Genomic DNA, 16,717 nt, shown 5'->3' on the forward strand with positions numbered 1-16,717 from the left:
CTTTCCAAACCGCGGATATTTGCTCTCCATTCCCTTCTTCCGCTCAAATTCCATATCTGCAGGGAGGCCCCAGGGGCTGCCACTCACAGCAGAGTGCAGGGACAACGAGAGAAACTGGGAATGGGATTTGAAAAATTAACATAGAATATGGAATCCCAGAAAGGTTTGGGTTGGAGGGGAACTTAAAACCCATCCAGTGCCACGCCTGCTATGGGCAGGGACACCTTCCACTATCCCAGACTGCTCCAACCTGGCCTGGAACACTTCCAGGGATCCAGGGGCAGCCACAGCTTCTCTGGGCAACCTGTGCCAGGGCCTCCCAACCCTCATACCCAAGAATTTCTTCCCAAACTCCTGTGCCATCCTGGGAACTGAGAAACCCTGTGCAGCTGGACTGGAAAACAACAAAATCAGTTATTCAGCATGGGAAGCAGCACTGATGGGAACAGTCACTGCTTTAATATTTAATTTGATGAGATCCAGCTCTGAGAAATGGATGAGGAACTGCCATAGCTCCAAGCACAAGCTCAGCACTGGCAGGGAATTTCCACGGGGTTTGCTCCGCTCCACTTATCTGTATTCTGGAAGGGTGACATGGAATGAGGCTCATTAATTATCCCAGCACACAGAGCTGTGTTTCCTGCCATTTCCTTCAATCAATCAAGCTCTGGGCACTTTCAGGGCCTCTTGGACATTGGGTTGTCATTCCAGGTATGTCCCCTCCGCTGGACCCCGGCTCCTGGTCCCTGCAGGGCCACTCAGGTGCAACCAGGTGTCATTTCAGGAGGGAATTTCCTTGTGTCACCACACAGGGCAGTGGAGATCCCATTCCATGCTGCCTCTTACCAGCAGGCTGCATGGCCTCCTGTGCTGCTGGGCCTGGGAGGTGGAGCTGTGCCAAGCAAAAGGTGGGTCTCACCTGACATGCCCTTCTTCATCCTTTTAGGTGGATCCCACGCCTTTGCTGGGACTGAGGCTGAGCCAGCAGCAGAGCTGGTTTTCCCTTGTGCAGCATTCTGGTACCTCCAGAAATCCCTTTGCATGCTCCAGGAGGTTTGGGTGTCCTCACCAGGGAGCTGGGCTTTGCAGGAGTCCAACAGTCACCGCCAGGGCAAGAAAAGGTGCTGGAAATGTAGATTTGTCAGGACTATAATCCAGGTAGGTCATAATTCCTTCCTTGTATGGAACCATCCACTTTCTATCCTCATCTTCTTCTCTCTGCTCTATCACAAGACTCAGTCCCTGCAGGACACAAATCCCTCACATCCCTCACGGCTGAAGTGTCAGCAGAAGGGATGGATTGGAAAAAAGCCTTGGGCATGCTGATGTTTTAGCTTTGGGTGACACACCCCAAACTGAAATCACCACTTTCCCCTTGTGACACTCACTGCCTCCTTGGGCACTTAATTCCATGGGCACATTTGGCTCCACAGATTCCCTGGGACACGCACGTGTTGGAATGGCCCTGCAGTGCTTGGGAACAGTCTCCCACACCATTCTGCCCCACGGATGGTCTTGGGGCTCCTTGCCTTGCTGTGGTGACCCTTCCCACCTGCTCTGCCTGGGTCCTTCCCTCTCTGCCAATCCCATGCCTGCACCATGGGACACAGCTGCCCATCCCTTCTCCAAGCCGTCTCCTGATTTCCCCTGCTTGGCTGGGGCCAAGGAGGTGGGACCCCAGATCTTCATCCCAGGGGGGAAGAGCCCTCTGTACTCATAGAGAGATTGTCACCAGGCCTGTCACCAAACTGCCTTCACCTTTCACTGTCCAAAGCCACGTCCCTCCATTTCCCAGTCCTGCTGAGCAATAACTGGCTTCTCCTTTTGCTGTTCCTTGTCTCTCCTCAGCACCCATGTCGGAGGCATGCCCCCAAACGCTCCAGGAAAGAAAGAATGTTGAGAAAAATCCAGATATGCCTCTGTTTCTGCTTTGTCTCGGGCATTTTGTACGAGATCTCCCTCTTGTCCAGCTGTGTCTTCTCCTACCTGCCCATGGCCCAGCAGTACCTGACACCTGAGCAGGTGCTGAACCTTGGCAAAAGCATCATTTTCCTGGAGACGACGGAGCGCCTGGAGCCGCCCCCGCTGGTGTCGTGCTCCGTGGAATCCGCTGCCCGCATTTACCAGGACAGGCCCATCATCCTCTTCATGAGGGGACTCAACAACGAGACAGCCCTGGACATGAACACCAGCTATGCAGCCTTCTCCCTCTTGTCTTCCATGAAGAATGTCTTCCTTTTCCCTCTCCAGATGGAAACCGTCTTCCAGGAGACCCCTCTGCTCCAGTGGTACAACCAGGTGAGTGTTAGAACAAGTGGAAAACGGGAAAAGAGTTATAACTAGGGGTGGGGAAAAGCTTTAAAAGGAATGAGGAATGCAGGACTGTGTGAAATTAGCGACTTTCATTGTTTTGGTTGGGAACAGATTCATTTTGGCCGCGTTCTGCTGTGTATTCATCTCTCTGTTTATGGCATACGTGATCGGCCTTATCTGGAGAAACGGATTTTTTGGCAAAGGAAACATCGGTAAAAATAGATTGCAGACGTGTTTTGAGAAAACAGCCTTAATAATCTTCCCCAACAGAAGCTGGTTGAACAAAATCTGCTGCCTGAGCACTTGATAGAGCTGCCTCACTCTGAGGGAGCCCACAGGAGATAAGAGATAGGGGAGAGATTTCAGGTTTTATAATGACAACATGCAAAGCCAAGGTGGGATCTGGTGAGCTCCACCCTGGGAAAAGTTCCTCGGGCAAACTTCCCACAAGTAGCTTTGGTCAAACTGCTTGGGCAGGGCAGGCAGATTTTCTCCAAAGTCTTTCTTATCCTGAGAAAAAAATTATTCCAAAAGCCAACAAATGCCGATGAAAAGCCTCCAGCCTGGTTGAAAGAGCTGGGAGGGATCTGGGAGTGTGTTAAGTGGGTTGTGTCCCTCTGAAATAGCAAGGAATGACTCATGGTGGCATTGGGTTAACACTGTAAGTGCCATCAAACCACCTGGGAAATGTTCCTGCATTGTTAACGCTAACAAAGCGCTGCTCTGCTCCAGCTCCTTATCTTATCACAGTAAAATCCAATGGCTGGAGGCAGCCAGAGCTGTCAGTGCCATTTGCAGCCATGCAGGTGAGGGTTTATGGTGCCATTTGCAGCCCCGTGGATGGGTTGGATCCGTTCCCTGCCCACGGCATCACGTCTCACCTTTCCCCCTCCGCAGGTGGTCCCGGAGCAGGAGAAGAACTGGGTGCACGTCAGCTCGGACGCCAGCAGACTGGCGCTCATCTGGAAGTACGGGGGCATCTACATGGACACGGATGTCATCTCCATCAGGCCCATCCCCCAGCGGAGCTTCCTGGCCGCGCAGAAGTCGCGCTTCTCCAGCAACGGCATCTTCGGCTTCCCCGCCCGCCACAAGTTCATCTGGGACTGCATGGAGAACTTCGTTCTCAAGTACAACGGCAACATCTGGGGCAACCAGGGCCCCTTTTTGATGACCAGGATGCTCAAAACGCTCTGCAACCTGACGGATTTCCAAGGCACCGAGGACCACAGCTGCCAGAACATCTCCTTCCTCAACCCGCAGCGTTTCTACCCCATCCCGTACCCAGCCTGGAGCCGGTACTACCAGGTGTGGGATAAGAGCCCCAGCTTCAACCACTCCTACGCGCTGCACCTCTGGAACTTCATGAACCGCAACCGCAAGGCCGTGGTGGCCGGCAGCAACACCCTGGCTGAGAACCTCTACAAAACCTATTGCCCCAGCACCTACGAGGACCTGATCCAGAATGCCAAGCACAGGGATCTCCCAGGCCCTGAGGAGGCTGAGTGACACGGAGCGAGGAGGAGAGGGGTGATCCTTCCAGCCAAACACAAATCCCACTCGGTCGGTACCCAGCTTTTTAGGAGAAAGAAAGAACTTTCCGTGATCATCGTTCCTATTCCCTTGGGATGCTGAGAATGGTGGTGGGTATCCATCAGGTGTAGCCTCCAAGGACTCCTTTGCCTCAGTTCTGTTTCCTGATAGGTGCTCATGCACCAAACCTTCCCAAATTTGACAGACTTTGAGCCTGCTCACAAGCTTCTCCAAGGGAAAATTTCCTAAACAGAAGGATGGCCTCCCAGGAGAAATGTTGTCTCTGCTCTTCTTGGAACTAGCGGCAGCTTCCCACGTCAGAAAAGCTGGAAGCACAACAGACTTTGGACTGGAGCCTCCAGGGCAAAAGAGGAGAAACCCAAACCAGTACCTTTTCCTGGTGTTTTCTTCACATGGACTTTACACCCTACGTTTTTGAGAGGGACTTCCAGAGTGAAAATAAAGAGTTCATAAACCACCACTCCTCTGAGCTCACTTTTCCCTGAAAAATGTGTCACATTTTCCAAAGGTTTGTGCTCCCACAGTTTTACTTTGTGTTTTGCCAGGAAGTGGCTGCTGTGCCCCATCCTTCCATGTCAATTGTGGCTGTAGAAACTGTGCCTGGAAAGGGGATGCTGAGACACCAAGGAAGGATAGGGATGGATGATCCTCCAGCTTCCCAAATGCCTCTTAAATAGATTCCAATGGATATGAGGTGATCACCCATGTCCAGCTGTGCAAAAATCTCATTTAATCCCACCAGGGCTCCCAGCGAGCAATCTCTTTCCAGATACTCTCTTTCCCAGGAGAATGCCAATCCACACAATCCCCTAAAGAGAAACCCAGCTTGCAGATCTCTGCCGAGTCTCTCTGAAGAGCTGGTTTTAACTCGGGAGCAGAAAGGTGGGGATCTGTCCCCGTCATCCAATGTTTGCCCTGTGCACAATGCTATCTCCTGCAAACACAGCAGCTGCTGAGCTGGCTGCAGCTCAGAATTTGGGGTTCAGCAGGAGAGGGGAGCCCTCTGCACACAGGGTTTGTGTGCTCCTGTGTTCGGGCATGGGGCTCCTCCTTGCCCTGTGTTCCCCCAAAGTCACTCCAGTGTAAGGCCAGGTGGTGCCAAGCTGAGCGCTGGTGATTGCTGGAGAAGGAAAATGGCACAAAGAAATATTTTTCCCATGTCCTCACCCCTTCTGTGCCCTCCAGGACATGCCTGTGGATAGAGATGGACCCACATCCTGGCAACTCAGGGAGCATCTGCTTTGTGGATGTCTGCTCTCAGCTCAGGACATCTTCCACTATCCCAGGCTGCTCCAAGCCCTGTCCAACCTGGCCTGGAACATTTCCAGGGACCCAGGAGCACCCTGTGCCAGGGCCTCACCTTCCTCACAGGGAACAATTTTTTCCCAATATCCCATCTAAATCTACTCTCTGAGCACAGACGAGATGGTGCCCATGGCCACAAGAAACCCACTTGGGTTTGGAGCACCCTGGGACAGTGGGAGGTGTCCCTGCCCAAGGCAGGGGATGGAATGGGATGGGCTTTAAGGTCCTCTTCAACCCAAACCAGGCTGGGATTCCATGATTAAATTATCAAGGGAAATAACACCAGAAATGACAGATGTTGTGTCCTATCGTGGCAGTGAGAAGACCCAAAATTGTCAGCAGCAGACTTTGTACCTTGTGGCACAACTTCTGTCCTTTGGAAGACATCCCAATGACATCCCATAAAAATCCAGAGAGCTCCCCTGGCTGGTGAGGGGAAGGGGTGGCTGCACACCCATTTTGCTACATTCCCATCTTTTCATTCCATTTTTTCCTCATCTCCCATCCTGAGCAGCAGCCCTAGGCCATGAACACCTAGGAAAAGAACACAAGTGAAATAATAATAATGGGGAAAAAAAAATAAAAAGAGGCCTTGGCTCATTAAGAGCGTTTAAGCAGATGTTTAACTCTAAGCAGCCTTAAAATATTTGCTGAGCTTAGACTAAGCATAATTTCAAGCCCCATTTCAAGCCCATCCTGTGATATTTTACTCTATTTGGCACTCATTAAACACAAAGTACCACATGAATATTGTCAGCAGGAGTCACCCACCGGGGTGTCATCCATCAGAGCAAGGCTTTGAATTCCATTTGGGAGCATCTTTTCCTTGTCATCAGATCTGAGTGACATGTGGGGTGTGACAGGATGGCACCTGATGGCCAGGTGAATGTGGAAGGGAAGGCCCTGAGCTGGTCCCTCTCAGGTATGGTCAGCTGAAGGGACACAGCTCTTGGGGAATCTCCGTGCTCAATCTGCTCTTTTCTGCTCTGCTTTTGAACGCATTTAATAATAATATTCTGCAGAGAGGGGAAAAATTGTCAAAAATTACCAAAAAAATGATCTGTGGTGCCCAGTCTGTTTCTGTACAGATCCAGCTGCTCTCAGCAAACGAAGCTGAAGGTAATGATGGTACTTTGAAGTGAATCAATTTGGATGTAGATACATTTGTCATAACTTCCATCCCTTCAGAGCACAGTCTCTTCTCTGTGTCCCTCTCTAACAGCCAGGGAGTCCCCTCAGGGAGCTGGCTGTGCTTTCCCTCAAGTGAGCCATGGACTGGACACTTCCAGTCCTTCCACTGTCAGCACAGCTCACAAACAAAATTGTCCCTTGATGTTGTAGCCAGATCCCAGAGGAATGAGATTGCCATGAGATTTCCAGCAAGTTTCACAGCAAGTTTCACCTTGCCTCCTTCAAACTATGCCAGTGCTTATCTGCATACAAACAGGGAGCTCAGGTCTGCTGTGGATCCTTCACTGCAGTCCAGGGGAAGGAAAAGGGGGATTTCTGCTCCCTAATGCAGGCAGAAAATAAAACCAGTCCTAAACCAGGGCTGGCTGTTGGCAAATACCCAAGGGGAGGCATTGTGACCCCTTTGACATCCTGCAGCCAGTGGCCTTGAGGTGAGATGTGGTATTTTCTGAGACCCCCATCGAGGGGAGGAATGATGAATCTGACTCCATGGTCTTAGAAGGCTAATTTATTATTTTATGATCTGTATTATATTAAAGAATACTAAACTAAACTATACTCAAGAATAGAGAAAGGATACAGGCAGAAGGTTAAAGATAATAAAGAAAACCCGTGACTCTCTCTTCAGAGTCTGACACAGCTTGGCCCAAATTGGCCATTAAGTAAAAACAATTCACATGTTGGATAAATAGTTCCAGACCACATTCCAAGGCAGTAAAACACAGTGGAAGCAAATGAGATAATATTGTTTTCCTTTTTCTCCGAGCCTTCTCAGCTTCCCAGGGTAAGAATCCTGGGCAAAGTGGATTTTTCAGAAAATATGATGGTGACAGTCAGAGGTTGTTTTCCAAGGGCTGGTGCCATCCCCAAAGGGACAGCTCTCTCCATGCTTTCCATGTAGGAAAAGCAGGTGTTGACCAGGACTGGCTTCCATGCTGGGGCCTCAGCTCCTTTTTGCCCCTCACAGGCCTTTTCTCCCTGCAGGGACCCAGGAGGTGGCCAAAGTGGGGAAGCTCCATCAGGTGGTGCCAGAGCTGGGACCATCCCTGTCCCCAGAGCACCAGGATGAAGCTGGCTTTGGGCTCAGGGAGCTGTGGATGGTGCTGGGCAGAGCTGCTGGGGGCACAAGGGGGATGAAGCCCCTGGTGCCCTTGGCTGGGCAGCTCCATGATCAGCATTTCCCTAGGAAAGGCTGCTGAGCACTGGCTGGGATTTTGGGAAAGCTGTGGGCAGGAATTAATCCAATCAGGGGAGCAAGTTGCTCCTTCATGAGGGATGTAGGCTGTGAGAGCAAGAAGCTCCTTGCTCTGGGACTGCTGGGACCCACCAAGGGGGAGAAGGGTCCCCCCAGCCCCTGCCCAGCCCTTGCTGGTACCACCACCCACCTCGGGGAGGTGGCTACCCTGACAGGGAAGCTGCTGAAAGCCCTGCAGAGGAACCCAAACCTCCAGGGGCAGTGCCACCTCATCCTGGAGCAGTGTCACCCCATCCAGGAGCAGTGCCACCCCATCCAGGGGCCAGTCCTATCCCATCCTGGAGGATGTGCTGGAGGAAAAGCTGGAGAGCCTGTGGGTTAAAAGGGTATGTCTGTCCTTCCAGTGCCAGCAGCCCTGAGCTGCTCCAGGGACACAATAACTGCTCCTAAGTGGATTTTTTTAACTGGGGGAGCAACTCCAACAGCAGTAAAAGCCACCCATCTGGAAAAAGCTCCTCTGAGAGGCAGGTGGGATGGTGGAGGCAGAAGCACAGGGTCACACAGGGAATACACTTCCCTGCTCCCACCTCTGAGGCTGCTTTTCAGGACCTTTTCAGCAAATCACAGAATGATGAGGCTGGGAGAGACCTCTAAGATCATCGAGTCCAACCTGTGCCCTAACACCTCAACAGGACTCTAGCACCAAGTGCCATGTCCAGGCTTTTTTTAAACACATCCAGAGATGGTGATTCTGCCACTTCCCTGGGAAGAGCACTCCAGTACTTTATTATTCTTTCAGTGAATTTTTTTTTCCTGATATCCAGCCTGTGCCTTCCCTGACATAGCTGGAGACTGTGTCCTCTGGTTCTGCCAGAGAACAACCCCACCTGTCTACAGCCTCCCTTCAGGGAGTTTAGAGAGCAATAAGGGCCCCCCTGAGGCTCCTCTTCTCCAGGCTGAACACCCCCAGCTCCTCCAGTGGTTCCTCTCAGGGTTTGTGTCCCCAGTCCCTCACCAGCCTCGTTGCCTCCTCTGGATGTGCTTGAGCATCTCAACATCCTTCCCAAACTGAGGGGCCAGAGCTGGACACAGCACTCGAAGTGTGCCCTCACCTGTGCCGAGTACAGGGGAAGAATTACCTCCCTGCTCCTGCTCTGCCTCTCCAGCAGCCTTTCCTGGGCTAAATTACCCAGGGCTCCTTCTCCCTGAGGGTGTGGAGGGCACAGCAGCCGCTGGCACGGGGATTTCAAGGGGACATTCACCGTCCAAGCCCTCTTCATGCCAAGCATATCGAGCAGCTGTTCCTGCGAGCATTCCCGAGCTGCCGGCAATGCAACACCACCACCTAGCACCGGGCAGAGACCCTGCAGGGACACGGCAGCCCGGGATGCTCCAAGTGCTGCCCAAACGCTGGAAGTTCTCCGGTGGTGGGTGATGTGGCACCCCAGAAGGGTTTGTTTGGAAAAGGGCTTTCCTGGGGACTCCGTGCCCGTATGGGATGACTCAAACAACAAACCAAAGCAACCTGAGGGCTTGTACTTGCTGTGTGGGACTGGGGACAAACGTGGAATTTCCCAGTGTGGTTTCACTCCTTATTCCCTTCTCAGAACCTTGGGCAACCATCTGCCCCTGCTTCAGAGCAGGGCAGCACTTCTGTTCCAAAAGCACGAAGAAAAAAAGCAGTGACTTAGTGGTTTTTCCCCATGAATGTTTCCTGGAGATGTTTTAAAGGAGCATTCCTGGGTTTGTTTCACTGCATGGCACGTCCTCCTTTCCCTGGCACGTTATTTGGGAATGCTGAGGAGGTGTGGGAGGCAGCAGAGGTGCCCAAAGCCAGACCCACACACCCCCCCCCCTTCACTTCTCATATTTTACATCCCCAGGACATTCCTGGTCACAAAACCCCCTGGAGCTGTAAATACTTCCCAAGAGAAAATGCTGCACATACCCCTGAAAATTCCCAAAAGGGACTATTCAGCAGTCCTTCCCTAAAGCAAATATGGGCTGTATCTTGGGATATGTATAGCTGGGAAATGATGGGTGTCAAGGATCTTCCCTGGCATTTGGACAGGGCTTGGAGTTCAAAGAAGCTCTGAGAGATGGGTGGTGCTGCTGGGGGGCTGTGCCATGTCCTGGGGAACGACAATGCCAGGCTCATCTGCCTCAGGCTGTGAAGAGAATTTCCACTTGGACCTGCATGAGACTCCAGGCTCTGGTGAGGCAGCAGCAGCAGCCCAAGGATCACAAATTCCCTGCTCTTCTCCAGCTGAGGTGATGCCTTGAGAATGCTGACCTAGAGCAGAGTCTGGCCAGAGCTAAAGAACAAAGTAGGGATTTATTAAAGGCCTCAATGGATGCACCTTGGGCAGCACAAGGGCCCAGCCAGGGCCACACCCAAGATGAACCCAAATGGTCACAAAGTGCACGACTGCTCACGGGGTCTCTCACTTTTATATGTTCAGCTCCATTTGCATATTGGGGTTCTTTGTTCAATTACAGCTTTAGGTTATGCAGTCCCATCCTTGTTTTTCTCTCTCCAGCCCACGTTGTTTGTGCTCTTGGGACTGAGACCTGGATCATTTGTCCTTAATCCCAAACTAGAGAAGGAATTGTTTTGTCTCCCTGCTCTGTGCAGTGAGCTCACCATCCCCTAATATGAAGCTCAGAACTGCACACTAAAGCGGCAAAGAACCTGAAAACTGGTGTAATTACAGTGGTGGCAGTGTCAGAATTAAATTACTTCTTACACAGAAAAAAAAAAATTTACAAAGATTTCCTCCAAGGAAGGCCTGGCACAAACAATGGAAACATTTATTTTTCCTTATTGCAATAAAAATGAAATTCCAGGCCTTCATCTGGCAAATTCAAAATAAAAATGAGGATCTGGGGACAATTTTCAAGCCATGGAAGTCGAGGAATAGTCTCCTGTGTGATGTCCTGATGCAACGAGGGTGTTTGCCCCTCTTGGCTCTAAGGTTTGGAATTGCTTTTTAGGATCTCTCCAGCAAATCTGCCTCTCCTAATCTGCCAGCAGTGACTGGAGCCCTTCCCTGTGGATCAGAGATGCCGGGGAGGGGACACATGGTGGGGACAGAGAAGTGACAGCGCTCTGCCAGCAGCCACTGGATGGTGCCACAGGACCAGGAACGAGCAGCAGCCGCCCTGCATCCCCCCCAGGGCTGCTCTGGGCTCTCCTTTTGGGAAGACCCCAGAGCTGGGGTTCTCCCTGCCAGGTCAGTCAGCGAGGAGGATAAATGACATTTCCCAGGTGTGATTTCTCCTCTCCCTTCATCACACACGTGAGCAATAACAGGGGCTGAGAGTGCCAGGAGCTCTGGAGCCTCAGCAGCTCTCCCTGGACATCCTTAAGGCACAGGCACGAGCCCCTTCCCATGGGATGTGGCATCCCACAGGCTGGGGGCAGCTCTCCACACTGGACACACTCGTGTGTGGCTTCTTGATTCTTTAGCAGCTTTCCTTCTCCTCTTTCTCCTCTTTCCTCCCTCTCCTCTCTGCCCAAGCTGCAGAAGGTGATGGAAGAAGCCTCATTTTCTGCTGCAGGAGGAACCTGGCCTGAACTCACGTGGATAGAGAGCCCAGCCCCTGCTGCTGTGTCCTTCTCCTTTCCTTCTGGACTCAGTGGGAAATCCAATCCCAAGGATGACTCTTTGCACTGAGGACATGACAATGCCAGCTTGACCCCTTCCAGAGCTCATCTGTGTAAATTGAGTTCATTTTCCTAATTCTGTCTGTATTCTGGACATTTCTAGCAGTGAATTTATGAACTTGGTCTCTGCAAAGTAGGAAATTTGGGGAGACATAACAGGAAAACCGGCACTCAATTCCTCTTTCCTTTTCCAACCTACTCCACCTCTGGTTCAGACTCTTACCCTTCCTTATTTCCCACATTTCCAGGTGGCTTTTAACATTAGGAAGCAGGACACACCCAAGTGGGGCTGAGCAGAACAAGGGGACCAAATTTAATTCCTCTGGGCTAAAAAAATAAATGTTTTCTGCACAACTGTTCAGAAATAAGCAGGAAAACCCTTTTTAAAAAGTTCCAGGTGGCAAAGAGAATTTCACTGGTGCTGTCACCATCCAAAAGTAATGGGGAACAAATTCCTGCCCCAAACAGCAAACAAGCAGGAAAAGAGCAGAAAGCAGGAGCTGTTCTGCCTTGGTGACGTGGCAAACCTGGTGCCAGGGCAGGTGCCTGCTCATTCAGCTGCCAGCAAGTGCAAAAATCACTTTTCTGTTGGATTTCCCAGCAGTTTTACTGCCTGAGGTGCTTTTGGTGAGCTTCAAACACCAAGTCCAAATGGTGCTGGAAAACTGGGGAAAAGATCTGGCCAATTAAATGAAGGAGAAATCACACAAATCAGTGGGTTTGTAGGTTTTGTTTTTCCCATTGACTTTTTCTTCATGGGCTCCTGTTACTGGCAATACTTTTATAAATCATCAATATACAAGGGAGTATCAGTAAATATTCAATCCATAGCACTAACAAGCTCTGACTGCATCACGGCCCTCCCAAAGCTGAAAAAAAAATAATAAAGGGAAAATAAAAACCCTATCAAATTTATTCAGCTGGAATATCTCACCCAGAGAGCTATTCTCCCATAATATTTGGGGCAAGCACAGTGTCATAAATCTTAGTGCCATTAATCCATAGACTCATTCATCTCTGTTCAACTCTATAAAAGCAATAACCTTGTCACTATAGGGAGGACGATTGGGCTTTTAATTGCATATAGATTTCAGGAGAGTTCTTATCTCCTAGTCCAATTTGTAGCTCCAGTTTGTCCCTTGGTCAAACTCCATGCAAATCCAGCCTGCTCTCACACTCCAGATGTTGCAGGGGCTTGGGAAGAACCTGTTCAGAGCTGCCAGATAATGCACCCAGCCTTTGCAGGCTCAGCTTTAGCAGACAAGCCTAGATTTAATTAGCTGGTCTGAATGGGAAATGCATTTTTCAGAAGATGATCAAATTTATGGAAACAAAGCCCCAACAACTGTTCATGAGCTCCCTGACTCGTCTCCCTTGGTTTTACAAGTGCTACCAAACCCATCCCTGGCAGTTTATGGTCAATAAAGCAAAACAGAAGCTGGGAGAGGGTTTTCTTCCCTCCCTCACCAGGAACAGCAGCTGGAAACACGGGATTTACTCACAGGCCCATGTGTTCTGCAGCCTTTGGGACCTGTTTTTTTCCAGGCTTTACTCAGCCAAGCCACTCCAGAGGCCCAAACCTCCTTGCTGCTGTGCAGTTGGTCAAACCAGCAAGCCCAGTTCAGCCCAGCAAATATGGAACTGCTCCTCCCAGCCCAAGGCCAGGCAGGATGGATTTGGTCCAGCGCTGTGTGCTCCACACGTGCTGCTCCTTCCAGCAGCTCCAGCCCCATGTGATGGATCTCAGAGCCCAAACTCACATCCCTGAGGTCTCCCTGCAATGCATGGTGTGGGGGGAAGAGGTTGTGTTTGGGGTGAGTGGTTCCAGGATGGTCCCCAGGCAGCATCTGGGCAAGTGTCCCCCTTCCCTCTGCACTGGCTGTGGGTGTGACTCAGGGGGTTATTCCTTCACATAACAGCACTGCAACATGATGAGCTGCCACCAAGACACTGGATCATCCTCAGGGTGACCTTCTGGATCTCTAAGTCCAAAAAATAATTAGGGTACCACAATTATGGTTTTTAGCCTGCTGGGTTGCAGAGGAAAGCTTGGAAAAGGGAACTTTGGCCTCAGTAAAGACACAGAGATTTCCCAAGGAGATAATTTTGCTTTCAGGGCTTAGAGGAGACATCAGCTCAGCCGAAAAGGGGATACTTGGGTCTGTGTCCAAGACAAGGAATCATTGAATCATGGAATGGTTTGGGTTGGAAGGGACCTTAAAGTTTATCCAGGCCCATCCCTGCCACAGGCAGGGACACCTCCCACTGTCCCAGGGTGCTCCAAGCCCTGTCTAACCTGGCCTTGGACACTTCCAGGGATCCAGAGGTAGCCACAGCTTCTCTGGGCACCCTGTGCCAGGGCCTCACCACCCCCACAGCCAAGAATTTCTTCTGTATATCCAACCTAAATGTCCCCTCTTTCAGTTTGAAGCCTTGTCCTGTCACTCCATGTCACTGTCCATGGCAAATATTCTCTCTCCATGTCTCCAGTTGGCTCCTTCAGGCACCGCAAGGCCACACTGAGGTCTCCCCTGGTCTCTCCTCCAGGCTGAGCACTCCAAGCTCTGCCAGCCTTTCCTCCCAGCAGAGCTGCTCCATCCCTTTGCTCACCCTGGTGCCTCCTCTGGACTCTCTCCAGGAGCTCCACATCCAAACCCTGAGTTCTCCCTGCAGCAGGAGCTGCAGCTCCATGGCTGTGGATGCGGATTCTCCCGGTGCTGTCATTCCCAACAATGATGTTCACCACCCTCCGTGGTGCTGAGAACAAGATAAGGTCCCTTAGGGCCACAAACACAGGAGCAGCTGTAACACCAAGTGTAGTTATGCCACAACCAGGCTCATAAATAAATGATTCTCTGCTCTGGAATGGGATTTTATTCCAGCAGAGTTCACTGCATTAAAATATTTCATCCTGCGCGTTTTCGGCCCAGGCAAGGAAATGAAAACTGATGCTGGAAGATTAGGAGCCCAGCGAGGGCAGGAATTCCTGGATACAGCTCTCTCTCAGCTCCCCATAAGGCTCCTGCCCCTAATCTTGTCATCTACACGCCTGCACACATCAAAGTGTGACCGAGAGATAGCCAGCTGGGGGACTTTGTCACATCATTTGTGTAGCAGAAAAATAAAATGTAACTTTCAAAGCTGTTTCCTTGGGAATTTTTTTTAATTCTAACTCAGCTGTAAACCTGCATTTCGAATTTTTCTGGGTGTTTTCCTGCTTTTCACTTTCCAATGTGTACCTTTCCCTCAGCACCACTTCTGTGTTTCCTATCTAAATTAAACATTCCTGGGCTTTTCAACCCCTTTCCAGTGGAGCCTGAGAACATACCCGTAATTTTTCTGCCCTCCTAAGAACAATGAAGTGTTCAGAAGTGTTTAATCTCTACCCTGAAACTTGCTGCACTCTACTCCTCAGCAAGCTCAGGGTGCCACCAAGGATCTCTGGCTCCATCACATCACTGATTTGGGGGTCCCCCAATGGTTATTAATCTGATTGTCTGAAAGTTTCTCTCATTGTGTGACTTTTATAAGGAAGTAAAACACCCCAATCTTTTCTTTTTTCCCTCCACCACCCATCTGTGTCCATACTCCTCCCAAGAACATGTAGAACACAAGCTGGGAGGCTTTGGCTGAGCAAAAAGGTTGGAACTGATGATTTTGACAAGAAGAGAACAACTGGAAATGGTGTTTCTGGTCTTTATATTTTTTTAATATTCATGTAAAAAAAAAAAAAAGAAAACAACAACCAACAAAACAATTAAGCAAAAAAAAAAAATCCAGCAGGCAAAAAAAAGGCAGGAAAGCTAAGTTTATATTGAGAGATAAAAACCATGGAAAAGAGTAGTAATGTTTTTAAAATATGACAGGATCTACATCTGCAAAAGAAATTCTTCTCCTTTGAAAATAAGTCCTTAAAACAAGTTCTTTGCTGGAACAAAAGGGAGGGTCAATACTGACATCCAACAGGGATTTATCCCAGGTGCCCAACATCCAGCCTGAGCTGCTGGTGGCTGGAAGCTCTTCCCACCTTTCTGCTTGGTGGTTGTTCCCTCCAACCACCTGCCAGGTGTTCCCTCCTCCTCTGGTTGACCTTCCCCAGGATCTTCTGGACCTGTGCTGGGGATTTGGCTCCATGTGGTGGTGGAGAGGTGATGGTTGAGGAAAGCTGGTGGTTGTGGAAACTGAGGTTTATGGAGCACTGTTGGACATGGGGAGGAGGGGGATGCAGTTTGTGCTCACTGGGAGCACAGCCTGCCCCCTCTAATCCTCGGAGCCACCAGAGATGCCAGCTCAGCTGGTGGCAGCCTGACCTTCCAAAGGACCAACTCTGCAGCAATGTTCAGCTGTAGATTCTGATCCCTCCAAGATACCAAACACTCAGGGAACACCAGCACTTCACCAAAATAATTTTGCCTGAACTGAATTCCTTCAGAGAACTTGTAATCCTGAGGAGTGGTGCTCAAGCCCACTGCAGATGCCATTAAATGGTTATTTTGGAGGCTCTGGAACCCTTTCTTCTCTCTAACTTGTCCCTTTTCTCTATTCACAGGCATCATCTAGAGCTTTTTAGGATGTGTTCTGGCGTTAGGTGGGAGGACCTACTAAGAGCTCACAGCTCTCTCTTCCCACAAAAGTTCTGACATGTCTCCCTCTTCCCCCTTCAAATAAACTCCCTCTCTGATGGATTGGCTGGAGGAGGCAATGTTCCACTGCAGAGTTAATCTTCCCATCACTGGGGGGAGAATTACCACAGGGAAGTCCTGATGTCGGTGTTACACATCTAATGCTCCCTGGGAGTCCTGCTCCAAAGGTAACTCTAATTAATTCTAAATGAGAATTTTTCCTGGCTCCATTAAAGATGACATCTGTGGGAACACCGGTGGCACAGAGGTTGGAAGCTATTAGTGCAGGAATAACAATGGATTATGCACATTCCTTGGAGAGATCCAAAGAAATAAATACACTTGGCTATCACAGGCTCCAGCAAACATCTTAAGTAAGAGAAATCAGATTAAATATCAGAGCAGATCAGCCTTAGAGTACAGCCAGCAAAGCAAAGGTGGGACTGGGTAGAGAAGTCACCAGGGAGGAAAATGCCCTGACCACAGGCTCTGTTTGCTTTGGGCACAGCCTAGGGGACACAACAGAATTTACTTCAAATACACAGCGATTATCAAAGGGGAATTTTCACTATTTGAGCAATTAAGAAAGGGCACAAGGCACTGCTCCTGGATATCAGTTTATACAGAAAATAGGAGCAAAATGTTCTACTCTGAGAGCACCACAAGGCATTACTTTGGTCACAGACCTCCTGGTACTGTTAATACTAACGGGCAGTCAAGTAAAACTGATGTTCACAACAAAGATGCAACCTCAGAGTAGAGAAAACCTACTAGAAAACACAATCCTATTTACAGACTGCTTGGCTTGCTGCACTTTTTGCTTGTGAAGTTAAAAATCTCTGATATCACAACTCAAGGCCAGAAGGCCTG

At 50.0% G+C, this 16,717-nt stretch overlaps 1 protein-coding gene across 1 annotated transcript; it reads left to right on the plus strand.

Moving 5' to 3' along the window:
• The first annotated feature begins 1,026 nt into the window (after positions 1-1,026).
• On the plus strand, positions 1,027-3,822 carry A4GNT (alpha-1,4-N-acetylglucosaminyltransferase). Its single transcript, XM_030227354.1, has 3 exons — positions 1,027-1,158; positions 1,849-2,298; positions 3,211-3,822. The coding sequence occupies exons 1-3, from the start codon at positions 1,042-1,044 to the stop codon at positions 3,820-3,822; spliced, it is 1,179 nt and encodes a 392-aa protein (XP_030083214.1). The 5' UTR covers positions 1,027-1,041.
• Positions 3,823-16,717: the final 12,895 nt, after the last annotated feature.

This window comes from Serinus canaria, chromosome 9 (assembly GCF_022539315.1).
Source record: "Serinus canaria isolate serCan28SL12 chromosome 9, serCan2020, whole genome shotgun sequence".
NCBI lineage: Eukaryota > Metazoa > Chordata > Aves > Passeriformes > Fringillidae > Serinus > Serinus canaria.